Source organism: Oncorhynchus tshawytscha, linkage group LG28 (genome assembly GCF_018296145.1).
Source record: "Oncorhynchus tshawytscha isolate Ot180627B linkage group LG28, Otsh_v2.0, whole genome shotgun sequence".
Taxonomy (NCBI): Eukaryota; Metazoa; Chordata; class Actinopteri; order Salmoniformes; family Salmonidae; genus Oncorhynchus; species Oncorhynchus tshawytscha.
This window is the reverse complement of record NC_056456.1, coordinates 22256482-22280158: the sequence shown is the minus strand read 5'-3', so window position 1 is coordinate 22280158 and position 23677 is coordinate 22256482. Positions and strand designations below refer to the sequence as shown.

The window sequence follows — 23677 nt, the reverse complement described above, 5'->3', positions numbered from 1 at the left end:
GAAACGCACAACCACACCACTATCAGAGAAACGCCCCTATGCCGTTCTGCACCACTAAAGAACACCACATACAAACTGTTGGATGAGAAATGTTTTTGGATCTAATGTTGTGTTGTTTGTACCTCCAGGAGATATGTTGAGATTGCGGACGGTGCTGGAGGCCATCCAGAAGAACATCCACTCCTCCTCCCTCATCTTCAAACTGGCCCAGGATGCCTTCAAGATTGCCACTCCGGCTGACAACCCCCCAGACATCACCCTGCTCAATGTAGCTCTGGAGCTGGGCTTGCAGGTACTGAGGGATAGCTAGTAGGGTCTGGGGTGTTGGGCGTGGGGGGGTGTGCATGTGCGCAGGGATGTCTTGGATGAAATGTGCTGGTGGGTACGTGTTGAATTGCTGTGCGGTTTGCCTTTTCTAACATGCTCTCTCTCTCTGCAGGTGATGAGGATGACCCTCTCCACTCTGAACTGGAGACGCAGGGAGATGGTGCGCTGGCTGGTCACCTGTGCTACAGAGGTGGGTCTGCGAGCGCTGGTGAGCATCCTCCAGAGCTGGTACACCCTGTTCACTCCCACCGAGGCCACCAGCATCGTAGCAGCCACCGTCATGTCCCACAACACCATCCTGCGCCTCAGCCTGGACTACCCCCAGAGAGAGGAGCTGGCAAGCTGCGCCCGGACCCTGGCCCTGCAGTGTTCCATGAAGGACCCCCAGAACTGTGCCCTCTCGGCCCTCACGCTCTGCGAGAAGGACCACATCGCCTTCGAGACGGCCTACCAGATCGTCATCGACGCCGCCTCCACAGGCATGACGTACTCTCAGCTGTTCACCATCGCCCGCTACATGGAGCACCGCGGCTACCCACTCCGAGCCTTCAAGCTGGCCTCGCTGGCCATGACCCACCTCAACCTGGCTTACAACCAGGACACCCACCCGGCCATCAATGACGTGCTCTGGGCCTGCGCCCTTTCCCACTCGCTGGGCAAGAACGAGCTGGCCGCCATCATCCCCCTGGTGGTGAAGAGCGTGCACTGCGCCACCGTGCTCTCGGACATCCTGCGTCGCTGCACCATGACGGCCCCGGGCTTGGCCGGTATCCCCGGGCGACGGAACTCTGGGAAGCTCATGTCCACGGACAAGGCTCCGCTCCGGCAGCTGCTGGACGCCACTATCAGCGCCTACATCAACACAACCCACTCCCGGCTCACTCACATCAGCCCCAGACACTACGGAGAGTTCATAGAGTTCCTCAGTAAGGCCAGAGAGACCTTCCTACTGGCCCAGGACGGACACATCCAGTTTGCCCAGTTTATAGACAACCTCAAACAGATCTACAAGGGCAAGAAGAAACTCATGATGTTGGTACGGGAACGTTTCGGCTGAACCCCAACAGGACGGGCAATATAGGATCTACTTTTAGTACTACTTACTCATTTATTTAAGTTTTCATACATTTCTCTTTTTTTGTCATTCTTGTGGCAAATTCTGTATGTCTGTTTTTGTTTGTCTTTTTATTTTCTCGTGAGCAGCAACCACTGTTTGTTTTAGTATGAAAAAGATTGTGATGATGATGATAAAATCGTTGAGGTGGCACATAATGAAAAACCAAATGATGTACGGGGTGTTTTGAGCCAGGGAATGTCTGCTGTCTGCTGTGGGGAGTTACTAGTGGGGTTTGAAGGAGAGAGAGAACTTGTCATTCCAAAAACCAGAGATGTGGACTTGAGTCACGTGACTTGGGACTCGTGTACTACTCTAGTCACACATTTTGCGACTTGAGACTTGACAAAAAGAAAACATACTTGCCACTCCACTTCGACTGGAACGTCTATGACTCGTGACTGAACTTGGGACTTCAACCGTATGACTCGAGAGACTAGATTTGTCATCTCACCCACTATGCTAGGCTCTCTGTCCTTTATATCGGAGTGCTGCAGGTTCTGTGTCTTGACCAATCAGATTCACGGAAATCACAGGTTTGCGCAGGCCGGGCACAAAGCACTTCCTCTAGCAAAGCTCGCGCCGCTCCGCTGTCCTCCGATATTTATTTAGCAAACGTGACAACGCATCACTCCTGACATACACAAGAACTCCTCACAGAAATGTTGCTGCAGCCTACACCTAAACTGTATGGGATGAAAATGAGCCTGATCAACTAGGCTACTGATAACAAGCGCAGCTGAATAGGCTACAGCCAATGCGCCCTGTACCCCTTTGCCCTCTGGCCAGGGTAAACTAAGTGGTTAAGTTATGTAGCCTATGTATAGCCTGCTTATTTATGTTAAAAGAAAATGTGAATGTGATCAAATTTGGTTTAGGCTATATTCAAACTTGGGCTGGCTGGCTAGGCTACCTTAACCTTTTCAATCCAAAATGATTACCTGAAATGAATCAAACAACACAATACTGATTACATAAATATACTGCGTGAGTTACTTTTTAATTACAGTTGCTTAGGCCTATACGATGCAAACCCGCATAAAGCAAGCTCAGCCCTGTGAGTTCTAGTGTCCAATTGCAGTGGTTGTGTCTGTGTAAAGGAACGTTGTCAAATCGAATTACTATTAGCAAGTACAAGGTTGCCGCAGTTTGACAGGGTTTTCATCCTCCCTAGGGCCAGGTGTTTTTCCAGAAATGTTAAAACCATGTGGCCTGTTTAGAGGTAGCCTAGTGGTTAAGCGCGTTGGGCCATAAACTGAAAGGTCATTGGTTTGAATCCCTGAGCTGACTAGGTGAAAAATCTGTTGATGTGCCCTTCAACAAGGCACTTAACCCTAATTGCTCTGTATAAGATGGTCTGCTAAATGACAGAAATGGTCCCACTTCCATATGAATACCTTGTTTACAACTACTAACGAATCACTTTCAGCCACTGTCAGGGTCCTGATTTATACCTGGTTAGATGACCAGATTAGGAAAAACTCCAAGCCCCAGGGAAAATAATCTGCCCCACCACTCTGGGACCTGTGGTGCGCCTCTGCATCAGGGCCTCATAGGTCACAAACATCATTGCATGTGGGTCCAAACTCACTGATGCAGTTGCAATGAAATTGGGATAAACCACTTAATAATTGATTAAAAGACTCAAAACCCAAAATTAGGGACCTGAGCTGTGGAACTTGCCCATTATTATTTGTGACTTGACTCTAAGGTTAAGACTTGAGACTTGCTTAGGACTTGTGACTTGGTCCCATCTCTGCCAGAAACACTGAAGCACATAGTGTTAACTTACTGTCATACCTCGATCGTATTCCAAGGACCAGCTTTAAACTTTCCCTGTTAAAAGGCCTCGTTTCAAGGCACTATGTTTGGAGGACGTGGAATGTGTATCCCATGGCCCAGTGCCCTAAGTCTAAATCTACCAGTTTCATCAGGCACATACAGAGTCCTCAGACTTGACCAAGCCTCTCACCCTCTACCACATGTATTCTCCTCCTTCCTTGGGTGTAGCCTGATCGATTTGTCTGGTATCTTGTATTATTTCTAGCGAAGGTACCTTTCAAAAAGAGCGAAGCGTACAGAGAGAGAGAGAGAGAGAGAGAGAGAGAGAGAGCCGTGTTGCTTCAGATTGGTATTAGATCATGGCGAGATTGATTGACTGGCCTTGTTGCCTGAGAACGATACTGCCACTGTGGATCTTAGACTGTGAGGTGCCTGGTGTTGTCGGGATTTGGGGTTGTAACATACATGTTGAAATACCATTGCTGAAAAACATCTTGTATCTTTCATGGCAAAGCGTGTATGAACACGTACTTTTAAACAACATGCGTTGGTGTAGACAGTTGGTGTTTAGTATTCCACATACAACCTTAACTGTACGTATCAACCTCTCAGACCCTGTGGGAAAGTGTTTTTGATATGGCAGTGACCGCTTGACATTTAGCAGTAGTACTATTGTTATACAAGCAATTGACACATTTCATGTACTCAACACCATTCTGTCTGCTTGAGCAATTATTTATCGATCATTAAAATAATCTGTGTGTGAATGAATACTATTAATACAGACATAGACAGCATATAATTATATTTAATATACAAAAATAGGAATATTAGACAGAAGACACATTTTGAGACTATGATAACCGTTCCGTGTCAGCTTCCACATTCCATTGTTGCCACCTCTACCAAGCTCGGCAGGTGGTCTGGGGCCGCAGATGCAGATGGACGCAGATGGAGATGGGGCCGCAGACACAGATGGAGCTGGGGTTGGAAGTAATATGGTCAAGAAAGGATGACGAAAAACAAAATAAAAGAGACGAGATGCTAAACTCAGTTCTCAGGGAATCACTTCAAGAAACAAAAACAAAAAAGTAGTAGCATAAGCATTTAAGATATTGTAAATATAAAAGTGTCAATTCAGAAAATTGTAAAGTTATAATTATTTATGATAACTGTATGTTTTAGTTTTTTGGGATACTTGAATTTGTTGTGGGCTGGGAATGTGATGACAGTAAGAGTAAAAGACTTCAAGACATTTCTCAGGTGCTCCTGTGTACATTTTTCAGAATTTTTGTTTCAATGTTTTATTTGTATGTTTGGTTTAGTGTTTGCAACGTGTTTTCTAAGAGGAAGCACGTCATTTCTAAATTTGGGGAAAAAAGAAGGCATACCATTGTGTACAGAAAGCAACCTGACTATGCAGAAACCACTTGATGGTTTGGTCCCCTTCTCCGGAGTCACCCAGACAAATGTCTGAGGGGGGCTAGCCACTATCCTAGAGGGGACAGACAAGGCACGACACGGCATGTTTGTATTTGTACCGAGCCTGCACATGCTGCAATTTGGGACAGACTTTGCCTTTGACCGATCAATGTACGATGACTTTCTTTGGACTTAAGCCTTTAGTGTCTTCTCAAAATACATGTGTCAGGGCCTGACATGGCAATGAGAGTTTAGGGAGAACAACAGTCCAAAAGAAATGAAAATAAAAACCCTGCATGCTCTACACCAAGGAAGGAACTGGCAGATAATATGAATGGGTGTCTGTGTGCCCCCCCAAACATCCTCTCTTATATTTCTTCATGATTTTAAGCCTATTCAGTTCAATTTACCTGAACGGCCACGGCCATGCTCTGAACCATTCTCTACAACCCTTATTGAGCAGTTGAGTTATTCTGCTCCATCCTTGCTTCTATTTCTGGTCTTAATTCCTTTTTAAAATATATTTTTCTCTCGCTTTTGCAGCATCCTCTGTTTTTTCATTCACTAGCTACCGCACTACTTGAACCTGAGAGGACAGGAAAGGACAAAACAAGCATTTTTTTCAAATGTGAGGGAGATGCTTGCATTTTTACAGACTATTGCAGGTTAATGTAAAGCTGCCTGTTTATATACACACTTCAAACAACAAGCATTTTCCTATCGCTGAAGTAGTTGGTCCTACGGCATTGCAAAAAAAAAAATAAGGAAAAAAATGGAGAAAAAACTCCTCTGGCTTAATTTCTTTCTTTCCCATATTCGTTGTCTATATGTGTTAACTGTACCAGTGTTTTCACCTGTCCCTAGAATTTAGAAGGAAATAATAATCGCTGGTAGAGCTTGTTCGCTAGTTCATCTACTGTTTGATTTTGATTTAAGGGAAAGTGTTTGTTGCCTCTTTGTGCTACTGATTTATATAAAAGGTATCCAGTATTTGTTGCCACAAAAGTATAGTTCATCAACACTTTTTGTTTGTGCAACCTCTTGAGCAAATGTCTTTCAAACAAAAATGTATGACTATTTATGTAACGCTACTACCATTTTATATCATTTGTGTTGGAATCTCAGTGCTTTTCTATGAATAAAGTGTGAAACACGTATATTGACTCCTGCTGCTCTCTGAGAACTGGCTTCTCTTAGATGTTGCTCAATTAGTATATCAATAATACAGAAGAAGGGATCATTTCAGGTAGGTTATCCAATTATCCAATTAGTAATGCCACACATGTAGTTTACCAGACTTCACAACAACACTGTTCTGAGAAGGGATCAGATACAATTATCACTGTTTATGTGTAGCTCTGATTTCTCCTCTAAGACACTATCTCAGCTCATTGCAATTCTCAATGGTTAGGGAATTCACAGAGCTAAACCTGTGAATCAGGTCATAAAGAATCCTAAGTGTGCATGTGAGAGACAGGCAGCACATCTCCAGCCCAGATTGATTGCCTCCGTAAATGAGCGTATTAATTATCGCAGCAGACGGCTCACCACTGTCTGATTCACATTCTATTCTCAATATAACACCCCAACACTACCACAATCTGTTCAATTACTGCACCCCCTACATATGGAATAGGACTGACTGAATTCCATAAATCCCTTTTAGGTTGATCCGGACTGATATTGAACGTGATGACTGACCGGTTCGTATAGCTCTACTGTTAACCTAACAATCTATTCTAGAGGATTGTGTTTTTTTCTCCTCTGGGTTTCTGCTGCTGTAGGAGCCAATCTGTTACACTGCAAACACCATGAAGACCAAACTACACAGCTTCTCCCCTGCATTATCCAGGGGGCAGTGCTTCACAGATGGGCTCCGTCGTTGTGTTTTGGACAGGGAGCACAGAGCGGGTTCACTCTTGAGAGAAGCAGCCAGAGAGCGAGAGGAAGAGAGCGGCTGCCTTGCCTGGCAGGCCAGCACAGCAGAGTGGATGAAATGTGGAGCGGATGGGCCTGGCTCCATTGGGGAGTATTTGTGTTCCTGTAGAGGGGGCTGATTTAGCTGAAGTGGCATGTATGGAAGAGACAGATGAGTAATTGGCTTCCCCACCTTGCTGTGTGGTTACTGCTGAGGCTGTCAGCTGGGGGAGAGAGAGAGCAGGCATTGAGGTGAGACGAACACTGGACTGCACAGACAGCACCAGATTGCTTATGTGGTCCTGAAGGCAGGTGCTTCGTTTGAACAATAGGGCTGAGCTGTATGTTCACTCGTAGACAATTGGTCGACCCCAGCAAGGACCGACAGGGTGAGGAAATTGCCCCAATGGTCAAGTCCACCTCCAAATATGCACAAACTCATGCCCTGAGAGCACTCTGTGTACCAACTGGTTGGCAGTTGTTTGTTAAAAAGTTCTCTCTCTGCACCTTGGATGGCAGGTTGTGCTGTCAGCGTTATCAGACATCTCGTTCTTCAGGGAGCTGATTTGGAGAGCTTTGTTCTGCCACTCTGACTTCCCAGAATCCCTCAGTCATTTGGGTGTGTGAGGAGCTGGGCAGGGAGGATTAGTGGGGTGAGGAAAGGTTTGGGGGGAGTTTGGGGGAGAGCTAACAGAAAGGGGGGAGGAACTGCAATAGCCCTGTGATTCCATCCATTCCAAACTATTCTTTGCATCATTTTGGATTGGATTGAATTTTATAATGAGAAATGCCGGGGTGTGGGGGGAGATCCCTGTGGTCTCAGCTGTGGAAAGGGAATGAGGGTAACCTAGTCAGTTGTTCAACTGAATTCATTCAACTGAAATGTGTCTTCCGAACAATAGAGATGATGGTGATGGATGAGTCAAGGCTGGAGCACAGGGAGTTAGGCTCCCTCTGATAGTGGAGATGGATTACACAGACACATCTACCTCCATGTACTGATAATGTGACTGGAGCAAGCAGCACATATACACTCTGACCTATTTCGGGTTTTCTGGTCTCTAAAGCTAGGGTGACTGACTGACAAGCATATTTTTTTTCATCACCCACTTTGTGTAACGGCACGATTCAAACAGTGTGGATCTATTCAAATCGGATTGTATTTGTCATTGAATACAACAGGTGTAGACTTTACTTACGAGCCCTTTCCCAACTATGCAGAGTTAAAAAGTAAGAAAAATAGAAATAAAAAAGGAAATAGTGACACAATAAAAACAATAACGAGGCTGTATACAAGGAGTACCAGTAAGGAGTCAATGTGCAGGGGTACGAGGTAGTCGAGGTAATTCAGTATGTACATGTGGGTAGGGGTAAAAGTAACTAGGCAATGAGGATATATAATAAACAGACTAACAGCAGCATATGTGAAGAGTGAAAGTGTGTGTGTCTGGCGTCAATATGCATGTGTGTGTTTTGTGTGTGTGTGACCGTAGTGTGTGTTGGAGTATCAGTCCAGTGAGTGTGTATAGAGTGGGTGCAACAACAACAAAAGGGTGTCAATGTAAATAGTCCGGGAGGCCATTTGATGAACTGTTCAGCATTCTTATGACTTGGGGGTAGAAGCTGTTCAGGAGCCTTTTAGTCCCAGACTCGGCGCTCCGGTACCGCTTGCGGTAGCAGAGAGAACAGTCTATGACTTGGGTGGCTGAAGTCTATGACAATTTTTGTGGGCTTCCTCTGACACTGCTTGGTATATTACGCATTAGTCTACCGTTTACAAGGCACAGTGACCTTGACACAATGAACTAGACATGTCAGTGGCTTTTCAAAAGCACTGGTCCCAAGATGGAATCCACAGGGCAGTGCAGAGACACGAAATATTGTCACTTTTCTCTACAGCGGCTACAGTAACATTGGTGCCAGCCTGCGACTCCTCACCTACATACAGTCAGAAGTCTGGTTTGAGTTTCTCCATTGCCTTATGTTAATATTTCAAATCAATCACAAAGGCAGCCCATACCCTCCCATCTGATAAAGCTCTGATAGTACCAGTCCCTGACAAATGATGTAAAGCCTGCTGTCTCCAGGAGAAGATTGGATTTTCAGGTCTGCTGATTTGCTGCAAGATTGAGCCTGAGTCCCCCCACCTCAATCCATCCCCCTGGTCCTCTTCGTAAGGAGACCTTGGGGGATTAAGCTTTTTTTTGAGCACAAGATTCATTGTTGCAATTAAAAATAATGCCTGAAAACCCCATGAGGTAACACACACACACACAAACATATACACACCTTTATACAAATACATACAAAACATATACACACTTCTAGAAGAAACAAGAAACCATAGCCTTGCTATTTGTCCTTAAACAACGAAGCGTTGAATGACAGCATCTCGAGTCCTATGGCCTTAATATTTATTTTATTTGTCTTTACTTTCCCAGCGGTTTACAGGCAACAGCTCCTCACAACACAATCAAGGTCAGTCTAATCCTGCATTGTGACAACAACTGTCGTCTGTGTCCAAATGAAAAGGAGAGCACCGCCGCCCCGACAGCTGCTGAGTGTCGTCCATCCAACCAGGAGCCTTCTGAACTGCTTCCCCAAGCCATGTTTCACACAAGTTTCCTCTAGGTTCAGATGGAGGATCAGCTTCCCCTCTCCCAATCCTGACCTTAACCATACGTAGGGAAAATGCTAAATTCAACCTACCGCAGAGGAGCATACGTACAAGGAGAAAAACTGTCCAATACTCAAAACATCACGTGACGAAATGTTTTTGTGGAATCCTATTCCCACCATTCCAACAACAAAAACAAATGGATTTGTACAGATCTACTTCTCTCTACTACTTAGCTGCCTTTCATAGAAAAACACCCATGGGGATTAACTACTTTTATGCCTTGTGTAAAATGCAGTCTGTAATGATAATCACTTCCCTTTAAGCCAAAAGCAGTAATAAAATAGAGCCTTTTCCCAATTTCAAAAATGTGTTTGTTCAACGTGGAAACAAATTAAGTCCGGACAGATTAGTTCTGGCACTAAACTGGTTTGAATAAAATCATGTACAGTATGCCAGCCACACCCGACCCCCACTCCCTCGCTACATCTCATTTGTATTTGAAGGGTTTCCATAGTAATCGCAAGCACCAGTGGTATTGCCGTCGATGTGTAGATGGAAGATTGCTGGTTAGAGAAAACCTGGAGTGAACTGCAGAGCGCAATATCTAGAGGGCACAATAAGATGAGCCAATAGTTCCCGATTAGGGTGTGTTAGAGGCAAAACACATCCAATAAAAATCCAATATAATTTATTTGATTAATTTGAAATACAGGTCCAATTAAAATATATGTGTATATTTATTTGACTGAATAAAAAACTATGAGCAAAATATACACACACTAATGCTTAGGCTTTAGTGTACATCAGTCACAGTCATAATTGCAGTACAACAGTCTAAACAACAACGATTGGACTGAGGCTCTCACACAACCATTGAGGATAATCACATTGAATCTCCTTCACTACTGTTGTTTTGATAAGGTACACTTGTTTCTTCAATGTTAGGTGCACTACATCTGAATAAAACAGATCAGTGGTACACATGAATAATATGAAATATTACAACGTCTTGCACTGTGGCAATGTGTTTTGTTTGTTTTAGGATTATCTATAGAACATCATGAAGTATTCTCTTCAGAAAGAGAAAAACATCCAGAATTGGACAAAGATCCATCTTGATCTGTCCTGGGATTCCATACTTGATAAGACCTGGTGGTTATTCGGATTACTGTGAATACATGATATAGTCTCTACAATCCAAGCCAATGTTGCTTTGGTTTTTGGGTGCTGCTTCGCTGCTAGTTTGATGATTGCGGTCAATGTTGCCAGGTGACGGGGGTGTTACTTGAGGTTGAGGAGGTGGCGAGAGTGAGCGTGGACAGCTTCTACGAAGGCACCCACGTTCTCCGGGTCCATGTCAGGGTACAGCCCGTGGCCCAGGTTGGCAATGTACCCTCTGGTGCCAAAGCCTTCCAGCATCTTTTTCACTATCTCATATATACGCTCCTGCATAGGTAGAGATAGACAGAGACAAATAAGCATCACTTTTGAAAGTATGGTGCCTTCGGAAAGTATTCAGACCCCTTGACTTTTTACACATTTTGTTATGTTACAGCCTTATTCTAAAATTGATTAAATAGATGTTTTCCTTCATTAATCAACACACAATACCCCATAATGATAAGACAAAAACATGTTCAGACATTTTTGCTAATTTATAAACAAAAGAACCCTGAAATAACATATTTTGATAGGTATTCAGAGTCTTTACTCAGTACTTTGTTGAAGCACCTTTGGCATCAATAACAGCATTGAGTCTTCTTGAGTAAGACGCTACAAGCTTGGCACACCTGTATTTGGGGAGTTTCTCTCATTCTTCTCTGCAGATCCTATCAAGCTCTGTCAGGTTGGATGTGGAGCGTTGCTGCACTGCTATTTACAGGTCTCTCCAGAGATGTTCGATCGGGTTCAAGTCCTGGCTCTGGCTGGGCCACTCAAGGACATTCAGAGACTTGCCCGAAGCCACTCCTGTGTTGTCTTGGCTGTGTGCTTAGGGTCGTTGTCCTGTTGGAAGGTGAACCTTCACCCCAGTCGGAGGTCCTAAGCACTCTGGAGCAGGTTTTCAAGGATCTCTCTGTACTTTGCTCCGCTCATCTCTGCCTCGATCCTGACTAGACTCCCAGTCCATGCCGCTGAAAAACATCCCCACAGCATGATGCTGCCACCACCATGCTTCACCGTAGGGATGCTGCCACCACCATGCTTCACCGTAGGGATGGTGCCAGGTTTCCTCGAGACGTCCCGCTTGGCATTCATGCCAAAGAGTTGAATCTTGGTTTCAACAGACCAGAGAATCTTGTTTCTCATGGTCTGAGAGTCTTTAGGTGCCTTTTGGAAAACTCCAAGCGGGCTGTCATGTGCATTTTACAGAGGAGTGGCTTCCGTCTGGCCACTCTACCATAAAGGCCTGATTGGTGGAGTGCTGCAGAGATGGTTGTCCTTCATGAAGGTTCTCCCATCTCCACAGAGGAACTCTAGAGCTCTGTCAAAGTGACCATCAGGTTCTTGTTCACCTCCCTGATCAAGGCTCTTCTCCCCACGACTGTTCAGTTTGGCCGGGCGGCCAGCTCTTGGAATTGTGTTGGTGGTACCAAACTTCTTCCATTTAAGAATGATGGAGGCCACTGTGTTCTTGGGGACCTTCAATGCTGTGGACATTTTTTGGTACTCTTCCCCAGATCTGTGACTCGTCACAATCTTGTCTCGGAGCTCGACGGACAATTCCTTCAACCTCATGGCTTGGTTTTTGCTCTGATATGCACTGTCAACTGTGGGACCTTATATAGACAGGTGTGTGCCTTTCCAAATCATGTCCAATCAATTGAATTGACCACAGGTAGACTCCAATCAAGTTGTAGAAACATCTCAAGGATGATCAATGGAAACAGGATGCATCTGAGCTCAATTTCAAGTCTCATAGCAAAGGGTCTGAATACTTATGTCAATAAGGTATCGGATTTGTATTTCTAATACATTTGCAAACATTTCTAAAAGCCGATTTTCACTTTGTCATTATGGGGTATTGTGTGTAGATTGGTAAGGAAATTGTTTTATTTAATCCAATTTAGAATAAGTCTGTAACATAACAAATTGTGGAAGAGGTCAAGTGGTCTGAATACTTTCTGAAGGCACTGTATCGTGTGTAAGTTATAGCAGCAAGTGCCTGGCACAACAACAACAGTTGCTGGTTAATGTGCTTTTACTGTACAGTACCTTTGTACTGAAACATTTCGCCAATATACATTTCTTGGATCGCAAAAAAAACTTACTTTGGGAGCATATAGCGCACAGGGGTCCATGTTCCCCTGGAGGCTAACCTTTCCTCCAGTTCGCTCCCTGAAACCACAGAGACAAGGGCTTTATTCCCAAAGGTGTATTAACCTGGAGTTCAATCAACAGTGGACCGAACCACCTGTTTTTATTGTTGACAAGATAAATATAACCTTTCACAAAAGAGTGTGAATCCAATCCAATTTCAACATATGACACAATACCTTCAGCAAATGTTGGCTCGGTCACTGACTGTCTAGGGAAATGGCTCGTGATCTGATTTCTGTGAAAAGGGTTAATGTTCATTACCGCGCTGAGCGAGGGTCAATGGTCCAATCCAAACCAACAACCTCATAGTGGGACTGAGAGAGGTCCTCCAGACCATAGTGGCCGTCCTTGGCAAACACAATCTGTGACAGAACATAAAGGACATGAGCGAGATACAGTCCAGGGAACTTTAAAGACACACTGCAGTGAAAAACTAATTACAAAACAATTGTTAAATATTGACCGATGTCAACATTGGAGACCGATGACACGCCATACAATGATTCAAGCAATAAAAAAAACCTCAAATGTATTTCTGACTACTCCAGATGACAAGTCTGTAGAGGAAAATATTTGACAGTATAGTGCCATCTACTGGTGAAAAATATCACAATACACTGGCCACATGTTATCACACCACAAGACAAGTAAGCTTTTTTTAAGCATAATGATGAACAAAAGCTTGTCTTGAAAATCTAGTGACATGAAATCCACAAACAAAAGGATGAGGATGTCAGTGTTGTGTGAACATGAAGAAGGGACAGTCTGTGTGGGCTCACCATGGGGACATCCTGGCCTGACTCCTTCAGCTGGTCCTTGACCTTACGGGCGATGTCTCGGAGGTAGGGCAGTGAGAACTCCTGGAACTCCGCTGGGCCCAGACAGCCAGCATGGGACTCAAACACCTGCAAGGCCTGGGGAAACACAGGGAAGGTGGAACAGACTGGACAATAATGTGCCATGTATCTAGACAGGACGGTGTCTCCTGTATAATGTGTCTGTGATAGGGGCCCTAAAAGAAACCTACATGAATAAATCAACATTCTAGCAGTTCCTAGATATTGAGCTATCAGATCATTCATGCCATTCATGAACATCTTCTCCTTGTCCAATTAAGTGCTATAAATAAACTGATCTACCCTCTATTCACCTGATCATTTCCCCATGAGCAAGAACTCTGGGCTAGCAGTAAGATACAGCTGGAACACAATCTCCCATGGTGCCTTGCTTACCTGTGCTCCAGCAGCCACCTGTCCCAGCAGGTACTCCACTATGATGTCAGTCAGCATCTTTAACAGCTGGTGGCTGGCTTCAGGGTGACGGTACAGCCAGCGCTTAGCCTTGGATTGGGTTGTCGAGCCTCCCCCCTCAATCATATAGGCCATCAGGGTCCACTACAGGAGAAACAGATGATGATATGGGTCACTTTACTGAAGCCTCTAGTCGAAGAACACCAAGATATGACACAAGGCTGAAAAAAAGTGTATTTTGACTATTGAAGTAACCAATACAATCTGTATTGAAAAGTGTTCTCTCTCACCATGTGTGTGTGTGTGTGTGTGTGTGATCTCACCGGGGCACCAGTGAAGCCGATGAGAGGGACCTTGCCTTCCAGTTTGTGGCGCGTCAGTGTAATGGCCTTGAAGACGTAATCCAGCTCCTTGTTGACATCCACCTTGGACTGCAGGAGCAGCAGGTCCTCTGGCTCCTTTAAGGGCTCTGGGAAAGTAGGGCCCTTTCCTGCCACCATCTGGACATCCATACCCATGGCCTGGGAGAAGGTACACACACACACACAGTCATTAACCGGTCAAAAGCATAACGTATACGGTCTCTGAGTTATGTGCTTCCTCCTATCAATATACTACACAAATAGATTACCTTCTTGCCAGCAGGTTCTCTCTTTGTTTAGTATGCAGAGAGGAGGAAGCACAACACTTGTGATTGAACTAAAGGCAAAGAAAGATCTGCCTCAGACAGGACATCTCTTACCTGTGGGATAACCAGGATGTCTGAGAAGATGATGGCAGCATCAAATGGGAAACGTCTCAATGGCTGTAAGGAGAAAAAATGAAGTGAGTGTTCTCCATCTATGCTAAGATGTTTAGTAGTAAAACGCACTGGTTTAACACAGGCGATGATTACCTGGAGAGTGAGTTCACAGCAGGCTGCAGGTGATCGACATGTTGCAAAGAAGTCCTTTCCCGCTCTGGACTCACGGAACTCTACAAACAAATAGGTTAGCTTACATGTGAATACCAACAACAAAAACCTACTGATATTTGTAGTGTTAGTTCAATGTGTGTTTCTTAGGCCAGTGAAGTACATGAGTGTAATCTCGAAGATACGACCCTAGGCAACAGTAGTGACGAGGATCTGGTTTCTATGACAAACCCTTTTGGCAACTTCAATAAAAAAATATAAATAAATCAGGGGTGGGTCCACCTCAGACAGACGAATCACGAGGCAGACATGCCAGAATGTTGCAATTCGAATTCAAAGTGGTTTAAGTCAAGGTAGTTGATGCAAACTAACCTCTTGAGAAATGCAAAAACAACCTCTGATCTCCATCTCGCTAGCTACAATTATGTATTTTATTGAAGCGGATAAAGACGGATTTGGTATTTTATTAGGATCCACATTAGCTTTTGCAAAGGCAGCAGCTACTCTTCCTGGGATCCACATAAAACATGACATAATACAGAACATTAAGACAAGAACAGAACTACATAAAAAAAAAATGGAAAGCCACACGTAGCCTACATATCAATTCATGCACACAAACTATCTAGGTCAAATAGGGGAGAGGCATTGTGCCGTGAGGTGTTGCTGAATCTGTTTTTTGAAGCAAGGTTTGCTGTTCATTTGAGCAATATGAGATGGAACGGAGTTCCATGCAATAATGGCTCTATATAATAGTGTACATTGGGGAATGTGAAGACACCTGATGGCATGTCTGGTGAGCCATTTGGGATTTTCAACATGTTTCTTATAAAAAGAAGTGATGCAGCTAGTCTCTCCTCAACTCTTAGCCAAGAGAAGCTGGCAGCATAGTAATTATATCAGCCCTCTGATTACAATGAAGAGCAAGATGTGCTGCTCTGTTCTGGGCCAGATGCAGCTTAACTAGGTCTTTCCTTGCAGCACTGGACCACACGACTGGACAATAATCAAGATTAGACAAAACTAGAACCTGCAGAACTTAGAATGTGATGTCTTTATTACAGAGAGACCATATTTCCAACCATTTCATCTATATATTTTGACCATGACAGTTTACAGTCTAAGGTAACACCAAGTAATTTAGTCTCCTCAACTTGTTCATCAGCCACACCATGCATTACCAGATTCAGCTAAGGTCTAGAATTTATGGAATGATTTGAACCAAATACAATGCTACTAGTTTTAGAGATGTTCAGGACCGGTTTATTACTGGGCACCCATTCCTAAACAGACTGAAACTCTTTGTTAAGGGTTTCAGTGACTTCATTATCTGTGGTTGTTGATGCATATATGATTGAATCATCAGCATACATGGACACACATGATTTGTTTCATGCCAGTGGCAGGTCATTGGTAAACATATAAAACTAGGCAGTGATGTAGTTCCTGTATGCCAAACTGACATTCTATTACGTACAGACTTGTTAAGCCAGAACATTTGAAAATTGTGGGAGGCAACCCAGGTGTCTAGAGAGACTAATGAGAGTGTGAGGCCCACCTGGTAGGTAACGTCCAGCCTGTCTCATACACCACACAGGCACATGAGGGGTTTCTTGTCCTCGGCATGCAAGAAGGAATGCATCATTCTTCAGCTTGGGGAAGTCTTTAGGGCTAAAATTGAAATGAAACGGCAAAGATGAATGTTTTAGAAATTGATATAAACAAAAGCCATAACCCACATAACGACACATTAAGTTGGTAACATTCTTCCTAATTTTAACAATTAGTTCTTATCAGGGGTAGGGCTACTCCTCCCCTCCCACGGTATCATGTTGGGCACACTACAGTGTTCTGTACAGGAGCAGGTGATCACAGAAGATAAGTCCCTCTTTCTGTTATCAGCTGCACACAGTGGAACAACGGTTGAATGAGATGCTGGTGAAATGATCGTGAGATCTTTCTCAAGCAACATCATGGTGCCAGTCACATACATGCTTTATGTAGTAGCTTCCATTTATGAACCCTGACATAATCTTCATCACTGATCAATACTTTAATTTGACAGAAATGCCGCTGCTCGTGGTCATTGGTAGGTAACTAACTAGCTCATATCACATATCAAGCATGATATTCACAAACAACGCAATACACGTGTCCTCATGGTAGATTGCATTTTTGTAACGTTACGAACTAAATGGTTAGCTAGCCAGTCGGTTTAACGTTAGCTACATAGACAGTAGTAGCTAGCGAGGTATACAGTCAGATAATATACATACAGTATTAAATCGTCCTTGTCCATGATGGGGCTGATGTTTTAATGGAAGAATAAGTTCAGAGATGCTGTTCACTTGTCCTCGCTGGCACACTGCTGCCTGGTTCTTTCTTGACTGTCATCCAGAATGTTGTACGAGCCCCCTACAGGGCGCAGCCAGCTTCAGAAAGTCATGTGACCGACCACTGACAGCGATACTTTTGGTACGTTCCAGAGCAGGTAGTCGTCTCAACTCGCGTTCATATTTTGCGCAATGTCATCGGTCATCCTGGGGTGCGTTATATTCGATTAAACGTCTGCAACGTTGAGTGACAGATTGTTCTGAACGACACGTTACCCCAAAACGTTCTTCAACGTTCTTGAACAGACATTGAGGTACGTTTGCTGGGTGTGGCCGGGTGTGGCTTGAAGCAATGAGTGACATATTTAAAGGACAGCAGAGCGTTCCTCAGCCGGCGTTGTATCCCGAAAGTGTGAAGAAGTTGTAATTTGTTTGTTTGTTTGTTTGTTAATTAATTATTTGGCATAACTGTACTTGGGTCGGGGCGACAGGTGGTTAGAGCGTTGGACTAGTAACCGAAAGGTTTCAAGATCGAATCCCTGAGCTGACAAGGAGCTGACAAGGCCCCTGAACAAGGCAGTTACTTGCTCCTAGGCCGTCAATGAAAATAACAATTTGTTCTTAACTGATTTGCTTAGTTAAACAGGTTTTAAAAAAGGCAGATGGTAGCATTAGGGTTATTGATAATGATAAAACCAGTGACGATCAGCTATTTACATATGTTGTAAGTAGGAGTAACATAAGTAAGAGAAATCGCAATGACATGACAGAGAAATTAATACCAGGGGCGCGACTTTGGTTTGGGAACTTTTTTTTTGTTTTCTTCAGTTGGATAAACACTCCAAACAGCCTACCCCCGCATGGTCCTAAAGCATACAGTTGCCCTATTTTGTATCACATTCCAATTATAAAAATGGGTGTAAATTAAAATGCAATTTCAGAAAGGCCCAAGTGGAAGTAGTTCCCCTGATGAATACTGCTGGAGAAACAATGAGTAGTGTTGAGACTAGACCAGTAAAGAACTGGACCACTCTTTGACAAAGAGGTTGGAGAAGAAGGTTATACAGTCATGGTAGTGTTCCCAGAACCAGTAAGTAAGTACTTCCATCCTTTGCATTTGACGAAAGCAATTAGGGAAGAGATTGGGTTGATTTAAGGATGCCAAACCAATGGGTTATGGGAAGGTCCTGATCATTGCAAATAGTACAATTCAGCAGGAGAATGTCTTGAAATTGAACACACTAAATGGGGGTCGGGTGAAATGTCACATTCAAGGTGCTATGATTAAAATGAGAGGAGTAATTGATGGGATTCCATTGGAAATGACCATGGAAGACGTTAAGGCTTGCCCTAAAGGAGGAAAAGTTATCGATGTGAAGTGGCAGTCCAAGTGGACACTAAAACTGTGTTCTTACAATTTGAGGTGAATCGACTGAATAGGGTGCAGCTTGGATCACTCACTTATCAGGTTAGAGAGTACGTGCCGCCTCCACTTCGGTGCTTTAAGTGCCAACGGATGGGGCATGTTGCTAATGTGTGCAAAGGTAAAATGAGATGTGCAAAGTGTGGTGGGGATCATGAGTATGGGAGTTGTGGGACTGACTCTAAAGTTAAATGTTGTGACTGAGAACATAGTGTAGGGTATGGAGGGTGTGAAGTACAACAAAGCCACGGAAGCGCAGAAGTACAACATGACAATGTATGCTATGCTGAGGCTGTTCGGAAAGTGAATAACAAGTATACAAAATACTCCAGACAACTTAGTGGCTGCTCAGAGGATGGCAGTGGAACCTCAGCCGATTGTTAATGTGATATGTGAGCATTAATGCTTGATTAGAGAGAACCATGGTAGTTGATCATGTAGACTTCTTGGCCTTCATGTGTAGGGCAATCAATATGACTGCTCCGCATAAGAGCAGGGCTGCACAAATAAAATAAGTAGTGAAGGCAGCCAAAGACATTCTGGAGATTTCTGAAGTTACAGTAGAAATAATACATTGGATGCTGAACCAAAAGTTTACATGATGATCAGGATAATAAATAGAATTATGGTGTTCCGTGTTTAAGCAATAAGGCCCGAGGGGCTGTGGTATATGGCCAATATACCTCGCTAAGGGTTATTCTTAACAACGCACATCTCATTTATATGGGCCATATACCACTAACCCCGAGGTGACTTATTTTATAAACCGGTTGCCAACACAGTAAGGCAAGGAACTACACATCTAAATTAAAAATGTTGTTTTACTAAATAAATGCATTCTGCCATGCCACAAGTTACCACCGGCTAAATCTATGATGTTAAAATGCCTATTTACTCTGTTCCATCTGACTACAATCTGTCTCATCAGCCCAGCCAGGTAATTTAGAAACTTGATCTCCACTATAAGAAGCATCTAGACATGATCTCACATTTCTTTTAGAATGAAATGTAGTTTTCAACAGCAGAGATTTGAATATACCTTGCTGTCTGTCTCTCTGACATTTGAAACATTGTTTCAATATTAACATTTGATCTCCATCTGTCCCATAATGAACGTGTCGGGATGAGACAGACAGGCAGGCAGTGTTTCTCAGCTAGTCGAAATCATAAATCACCTGGCATTTTATATATATACACACACACACACACACAAAGAAATTTCAATTGAAAAAAAGGTCAAACAAAACTAAGTGCAGCTAGTTTGCAGTCTTTCCAGCTTCAGTTTGAAGTGATTGTGTTAGCTGTGTTGTTGGCTAGCTCCTCTGAACAACAGTGTCCTGACGAGAGAGCACATGTTCTATGCCAGGATAAATCGCACCTTATTAGCTCATTGTTATGGATGTATCCAAGTAAAGGTCACTAGAAAACAGGATAAACAAATGGAAATGCAGCTACTGTTGTTATTCTGGCTGCACTGTTTTACGTGACTGTAAGTTAGCCGTAGTTGGCAGGCTAGCAAGCAAGGGATAAGAATGTTGCCAGCCAGTATGGCAATGGAACATTTAGAACGAAAGACTGGGTCACGTACATAGATGCAGAATAAAAAGACTGAACGACTCTGGCAACCGAACCGATAGAACAAACGACTAGCCGTCTTGGGTAGCAACCCTAGATTTGTGTTTGGTCAATTCAAGGGCATTATCACTTAAATTGAATGCTAGGAGTTTGATAGTCAATTGACAAGAATATAAGAAGTTTAAACGTGATTTAGATGTTTTACCGGACGTGGTGTGTATACAAGAAAAATGCTTAAACTTAATTGGATTATATTATTCCTGGTTTTATCTCTGGGTGTGGGTGTGCTACATTTATCAAAGAAGGTGTAGAACATGGTTTCAAAGAACATAAGCGTGTGGCAGTGGAGAGAAGGGGGTAATATCACATTGTTTTTTACTATAATCCTTGTAAACCCAACTCTGTATCTGAATTAGATATAGTTGTGAAATCCAGTAAAGGTGATGAGATGTGGTGTGGAGATTTCAGCTTTTGGAGCAGCAATACCACAGCCAATGGTTTAGTGGTTGAAAGTTTTATGGTGCGAAGGGGACTAGCTAGTATAAATGAAGGTTAAATGTGACTAGAGGTACTTCGTCAATTTTAGATTTTTACGTTAGTGTCCTCCTCCATTGCTGGAATATGTGAGTGGAAGGTGAAGATAGAATCCACAATAGGTAGTGATCATTTCCCAGTCATGTGCAACATAGATCTTGACGTATGTTTTCAGAAAAGGGAACTGGTTACAAATTGGTGATTTGACCAGGCATACTGGGAAACTTTTTACACTTTGACTGAAGCATGTAATAAGGCCACGAATGATCGTGATAATGCTTTTGAAACTTTGAAGAATCATTGGATAGCATAACAGTGCTGGCTAGGAAAGTAATTTATAATGCAAAGAAAGGTGCATGGCGATAAGTCTGTTCTTCTATAGCAGGCCTGGGCAATTATTTTCCATGGTGGGCCACGTTAGAATATATATTTGCCTTCGCGGGCCAGAATCCTATTACAGGATTATACATCATGTGTATGAGCGACAGATATATCTACTGTAAATCATGTCCAGATATGATACTTATTTTACTTTTTTTAAGATGCACAGAAATAAACCACATCCATGTTCTCCTTTTGGTAGGTATTTTCATTATTAAACATGCAATGAACTACATGGAGGGAAAAGTACACTGTGCAGTCAGCACCACGGACAGAACTCTTGTTAATGGGTATGTACAAAAACACAAAGAGAGCTCAACATTACATTTAAACAACTCAATTAGTGTTTGACACCTTCCTTCATGGATTATCTGAGGAAATTAAAGATGAGCTTGCAGCCCGGGAGCTGCCCGTGGACCTCGACTCCCTCATAGCCCTGACCATAAGGATCGATGGGCGGTTACGGGAACGCAGCAGGGAGAGGTCTGTTCCCGGAGACATGTACTCGTCCACGGGTTCCCCCTCGCCTCCAAAGAATCCAGGAAGTCCCCGGCGCCTGCACTCCAGAGAGAATCTGATGTCACCCGAGTTCCCCCGGGAATCATTGAGGACTGTCGCCTCACCTTTTCCGGAGCCCATGCAACGGAGCAGGGCTAGATTATCTCCTGAGGAACGTTTACGCAAACTGAGCTCCAAAAGTTGTCTGTATTGTGGTACTTCAGGACATTACATATCCACCTGTCCAGTAAAAGACCAGGCTACGAGTACGCTGGTGGGCCATACAGGGAGTCTCCCATCTCCTATTACTCACACTCCTCTCCATGCTATCCTGCTGTGGGGTGACCGGTCTAAATCTCTCTGGGTGCTCATGGACTCTGGGGCCAATGGGAGCTTTATGGATGCTACGCTGGTGTCGGGGCTGGGCATCTCCACACAACCCCTCTCCATTCCCATGGATGCCAGAGCATTGGACGGACGATCTATTGGTAGGGTCACAATACGGTTCCCATCAACCTGCGAGTGTCAGGTAAGCCCAGTGAGTCAATTAAGTTTCTGCTCATTGAGTCTTGTGGGGGGGGTCCCCGAATCTGCCCGGTCCCCAGTCCTGGAATGGACTCATTCCTCTATCCTTATCTGCCATCCCGGCTCCCACCAGACCGTGGCTTTCCTCCGACAACTGTTTTAGTGGCCCATTATGGTTCCTGATATCTCCACGTTCATCGCCGCCTGCACTGTGTGCTCACAGAGTAAGACTCTGCAGCAAGTGCAGCAGGCCTCCTTCAACCACTCTCTGTTCCTCACCACCCTTGGTCCCATATATCCCTGGACTTTGTCACTGGTCTCCCTCCGTCCGATAGCAACACCACCATCCTTACGGGAGTGGATAGGTTTTCCAAAGCCGCCCATTTCATTCCCCTTCCCAAGTTACCCTCAGCCAAGGAAACGGTCCAGTTCATGGTACAGCATGTCTACCGGATCCATGGACTTCCGGTCAACATGGTCTCCGATCGTGGTCCTCAGTTCACGTCCCAATTCTGGAAGGCGTTCTGCACCCTCATTGGGTCATCGGCCAGCCTGTCCTCCGGGTTTCATCCCCAATCTAACGGCCAGTCGGAGTGAGCAAATCAGGACCTGGAGATGACTATTCGTTTCCTTGTCTCTGACAACCCCCACCACCTGGAGCCAGCAACTCGTGTGGGTGGAGGACACCCGCAACACACTTCCTTGCTCGGCCACTGGTCTCTTGCCCTTTTGAGTGTTCCTTGGGTTACCAGCCTCTGCTCTTCCCTGAGCAAGAGGAAGTCAGCATACCCTCGGCCCAGATGTTCGTCTGACGCTGTCAGCATACCTGGAAGAGAGCCCGGTCCGCTCTTCTTACGACCCCCTCCAGGTATCGGAAACAAACGGAAACAAATGGTCCAGTGCAAAGCGGTTGTCACCTTAACTGGCTAACCATTTTAAATGTCAGCCTTATTGGGGGTAGAGAAGTCCAAAGGATCCCGGATACCATTGACCGTTGTGATTGTTCACACGCGTCTCTGGCCTCTCGTTGGCTAGAATGGTCCCAGCTGATCTTGCACCCCCCCAACTGCCTTTTTGAAAATATTGATTTTCATTGTCATAGTGGCCAATGGAATATCTGGTCAATATAATGGAACATCCTGTGGTTGAGGTTATGAAACTGTCATAAATAATGCACTGTGTCACAGTGTGATGTAAATGTACATACTATGTACTGGTGCATCAAAATACACAAGTTGCCAATATTATGTTTCAATTTTGAAATTCAGCTTTTTTTTGTTTGTCCTGCTTTACCAACCAAAGCTGATAGCTAAAGTAGGACAGCATGGAACAGCTGAAATGGGACAGTCTTAGAGGCTTTTCCAGTGGAGGAAAGAGATCCAGTTTACAATAGGGGCCCTCCCTCTCCTCTTAGGTAAGACAGGGCTCTGGTTATTGTAGTACTATATCCTATACATTTGTTATCGTAGTACTGTTATTGGAGTGAATTCAGAAAAAGTGGGACACTCTTTATACAAAAATACAGTTTTATATCTTTATGTTTGAAGCCTGAAATGTGGCAAAAGGTCGCAAAGTTCAAGTGGGCCGAATACTTTCGCAAGGCACTGTATCTCAGTCTCCTGTAACCTCTTCAGACATCTATCCATATTATTAGCCCATCACATGATACAATTCTGAAATCCTCAGATGTTTCCTAATCACACAAAATTGAATATAATTGTCATTGGGGTACAATTACGACTGTA

General features: G+C 44.0%; 2 protein-coding genes across 3 annotated transcripts in view; one reads left to right on the top strand and one right to left on the bottom strand.

The window, feature by feature from the left end:
- LOC112226931 (zinc finger SWIM domain-containing protein 5) overlaps positions 1-5802 on the top strand; it is a 48739-nt gene extending 42937 nt beyond the window's left edge. For both annotated transcript variants that reach the window (XM_024391614.2, XM_024391613.2), the window contains exons 12-13: positions 129-292; positions 440-5802. In XM_024391614.2, the coding sequence (XP_024247382.1) occupies positions 129-292; positions 440-1384 (1109 nt within the window). In that variant the 3' untranslated portion in view covers positions 1385-5802. The remainder of the gene's footprint in view (positions 1-128; positions 293-439) is intronic.
- Positions 5803-8954: 3152 nt separating this feature from the next.
- LOC112226930 (uroporphyrinogen decarboxylase) lies at positions 8955-17293 on the bottom strand. The gene is made up of 10 exons (XM_024391612.2): positions 16940-17293; positions 16222-16334; positions 14646-14725; positions 14493-14555; positions 14074-14271; positions 13733-13894; positions 13280-13414; positions 12762-12862; positions 12452-12518; positions 8955-10628 (listed from the first exon to the last, which is right to left on the bottom strand). The coding sequence occupies exons 1-10, from the start codon at positions 16960-16962 to the stop codon at positions 10464-10466; spliced, it is 1107 nt and encodes a 368-aa protein (XP_024247380.1). The 5' UTR covers positions 16963-17293; the 3' UTR covers positions 8955-10463.
- Between the last annotated feature and the right edge of the window lie 6384 nt (positions 17294-23677).

Coding starts and splice junctions, on each gene's coding strand:
- LOC112226930 (XM_024391612.2), bottom strand. CDS start 16,962: ATGGACAAGGACGATTTAATACT. Junction 16,335..16,939: donor GACAAGGACGATTTAATACT/GTATGTATATTA, acceptor TTTCAATTTTAG/CCCTAAAGACTTCCCCAAGC. Junction 12,863..13,279: donor CAGGCCAGGATGTCCCCATG/GTGAGCCCACAC, acceptor GTTCTGTCACAG/ATTGTGTTTGCCAAGGACGG.